The sequence below is a fragment of the Frankliniella occidentalis genome, unplaced genomic scaffold, assembly GCF_000697945.3.
Source record: "Frankliniella occidentalis isolate FOCC.00 unplaced genomic scaffold, Focc_3.1 Scaffold14, whole genome shotgun sequence".
NCBI classification, from domain to species: domain Eukaryota; kingdom Metazoa; phylum Arthropoda; class Insecta; order Thysanoptera; family Thripidae; genus Frankliniella; species Frankliniella occidentalis.
The window spans coordinates 1609242-1612330 of record NW_026267144.1 but is presented as its reverse complement, the minus strand read 5'-3'; the positions used below and the strand labels follow the sequence as shown (position 1 = coordinate 1612330).

At 63.4% G+C, this 3089-nt stretch overlaps 1 protein-coding gene across 3 annotated transcripts in view; it reads right to left on the bottom strand.

The window, feature by feature from the left end:
• LOC113203402 (proteoglycan 4) overlaps positions 1–3089 on the bottom strand; it is a 48448-nt gene that overhangs the window by 19463 nt on the left and 25896 nt on the right. For all 3 annotated transcript variants that reach the window (XM_026418062.2, XM_026418061.2, XM_026418060.2), the window contains exon 2: positions 2698–2853. In XM_026418062.2, coding sequence (XP_026273847.2) covers positions 2698–2853 — 156 coding nt within the window. The remainder of the gene's footprint in view (positions 1–2697; positions 2854–3089) is intronic.

The following is a 3089-nucleotide window of genomic DNA, read 5'->3' as shown; positions in this document are numbered from 1 at the left end:
GAATGGACTCGCAGGCAGGGCAGGACCGTCAGCCGTCGACATCGACGGGCCCAACGAGTTTTTAATCGTCTTGAAGAAAGGGGCAGCTTCCCCCTCGCACGGTCACACACCCGCCCCACCTCCCCCGTCTGTCGTCGGGCTGTCGGCCTCAAGTGACAGGCGGGCCGTCAATGGGGCAGAGCGTGGCGCCTGGGTCGGGGCGGGGCGGGGCGCGGAGCCAGCGCTTCTCGCCAAAGCGCCACAGCCAGGCCCACATGAATCACCGAGAGGCTCAGGAGGAGCCAACTACCTTCAGGCGCACCGCCCCGCCTCCGTCACCTTTACACCTCCCCGCCCCCTACCGCTGCGCGGCTGGAGGAAGACAAGAAGAGCGTTCTCGACTTGAAGTCGCGAGATGGTTTGAGCATCCGCGACGCCCGACAGTCCAAGTTTGCGTCGTCATAGTGTATTTCGGCTTATAGACGAAGAAGAAGAGTGGGTAGAACATAAAGGTTCCTGTGGTCGAGCCTTTACCCCCTCTACCGAAGTAACGTAGAGGGGGGAATCTCTCGACCAATTGGAAACGTTTATGTTCTACCCGCTTTTCCTCTATCACCGTTAATCGAAATACACTATACTAGAGGAAGTGGATTTGCGCAAACGACAAGTTTACTGTGTGAGTATGTATGAACCGCAGCGATTTAAACCCCGACCAGGGCGGGGCACTGGTGGCTGGTGGGACTGGTGGCAGCCCTGCTGCATGAAGCTCCCCCTCCTTTCCACAGTAGCAACTCTACCCTCTTGTCACACGCACACTAACAACAGGGGGTGAGGGGGGTGTACCTCCCACGCTTCCGACGCAGTCGACCGGAGCCTGTCCGCCGCCGCCGCCGCGTCCCCCGGTCCAAGTCGGCTGACGTTGACGGGGAGGGTCGGTGCTCGGCGTGGCACGCCAGACAGGACCAGCAGGGCGGGGCGGGGCAGGCGCCCCGCAGTGCCTCGCAGGGACGCGCTGTTTATTTAGGTGACGGGTGGCGGAAGGGAAGGACACCCCCCCGAAGGATGTACCTACCTACCTACCGCTCCCGCCCCCGCCGCAGGACGGAGAGCACCGGACCGGCCTTCACCTCCACCGGCCACGGGTATGATGCAACGGGCGCGAGTGTTACATTGCCGTTAAAAATACGGCCCGGCCCCGCGCGACTGCGAGCGAACTCTACAAATGGGTGCCGGCAGATAGCGGGGCCGCTCAACATCGACAGCAGACGACACCCGCCGAGCCGATCTATTTGAGACACCACAAGGGTACGCAATTAGCCGGGGCTCGCGACCAGCACAGAGAGAGCTCTGCTAGCAGCGACGCGGGACCAAGGGCCGGCCGGCTTACACCTGGCTGCGCACCGGGTGCGCATCGCGCGGGACGCCTTTTGTGATGCACCTGAATGCTGACCTCTCACTCTCCCACCCTCCCCCCTCCCCCAGCAGCTGTGAACCCATTCAAGAAAAAGCGATAACGTTATAGCGTGTCGCATGTGCACAGTGAGGCCCGACACAATGGGACAGAGCAGAACGGAGCGCACAGAGCTCGGCGCGGCGCACAGGGCGCGCGCTGGGCGGGGGAGAGTCGCGACTAGTCGGGGCCTAGAGGCACTAATTGCAAGGGGCAATTAGAGAGCGCTCGCATCGTGGCAGCGAACAGCCCCAGCGGCTCACTGTGTAGAGGACGGCGAGGCTCTCGTGGCGTGAACGCCTGCACCCTGCACTGCTCGTCGCGCCATATGAAACGAACGACCTTGACGACCTCCCCCAGGTCCTCCCCCACCCAACCCACCCGCACGCCCGCCCGCGGCGCCCCGGGGCAGCCGCCCGACGGGTCAAAGGTCAAGGTCATCCGCAGCGGGAAGAGGAAGGAGGCCGAGCCGGGCGCGGAGCAGGACGACCGCGTTCGCCACTTAAACGCGCCGCCGGCCGCGGCCCAGCCATGCGAGTGCTCCAGCAGCACGAGCTGGCCGCTAGCCGACCACGGTCCAGCAAACGCGACCCCAACCGCGCCCCCCTATGCGTCCCGCGGGCACAACCTCTGACCTTTTACCCCCACCCGGGCTAGCGTGCTGCATCCCTCTCCCTCCCCTGCCGCTTCCGCCGCCGCCGCTGCTGCTTCACCTCAGCTTTATCGACTTTGGCTGCATCCGAAGAGAGAGCGGGGACACCGCACCGGGCCGGGATGGCAGTCTCGCGGCATGCACCCCGCGGCCCCCCACTGGCACTGCGCTATACGACGGCGGCGACCCGGTGGTTGAGTGCGTCATGCGCCGTACCGTGTGAATGCATGGCCCCATTAATATGCATAACGGGGCCCTCCCCCGGGACCAGCAGGGCACGGCGCCCAGCCCGAGGCCCAGCCCGAGGCCCAGACCTCCTCCCCGCGCGGGCGTCCACGCCGGCGAGTGCCGCTCCTTTCGCCCACGACGAGGAGGGAGGACGGGGCGGGGGTGCACAAAAAGGAGCTCGGCGTCGGCGGCGCCGCCTCTCGGGCCAAATTCCGATAAGAGCGTTGACGAGGTCCGTAATTACCATTTCCTCGTCAGCACCAGCAGCCCGCCGCCCACCCTCCGCCGCATACCGATGGAGCCCAGGGCGACTAAATCCTAATTTAACATCTTCTCGGGTACCGGGCCGGGCAGCCTCCTCCGGGAAAGCACCTCCTACACTACTCACCCTCATTGAAGGTGCGCTTCTCCTGGCCCGACGCGGACGTGCCGTAAGTGCCGTGCTGGCTCTGGTGGTGCTGGTGGAACCTCGGCCGCGGCTTCCAGTGCTTCTCGCGACCGCCGCGCTCCTCGTCGCGGCCCTCCTCGTCCTCGGAGCCGTCATCTGCAACAAATAAAAAAAAGCAAACTGTCAAACAAAAGGAACAATTCTATTAAAAAAAGTCGATTGATTGAAATATTTAAATTGCCCCGCCGACCCTAATCATATTTCCTGTTGTTTGTATTACACCGATAAAGAAAAAACATGTCTAGTCGGCGAGCCTCAGTCTCAGTGACACTGCTGGATGACGCTAACACGTGTTCAGGACAGAGAGGGGCATGTGGGCAAGCGGGGAGGGG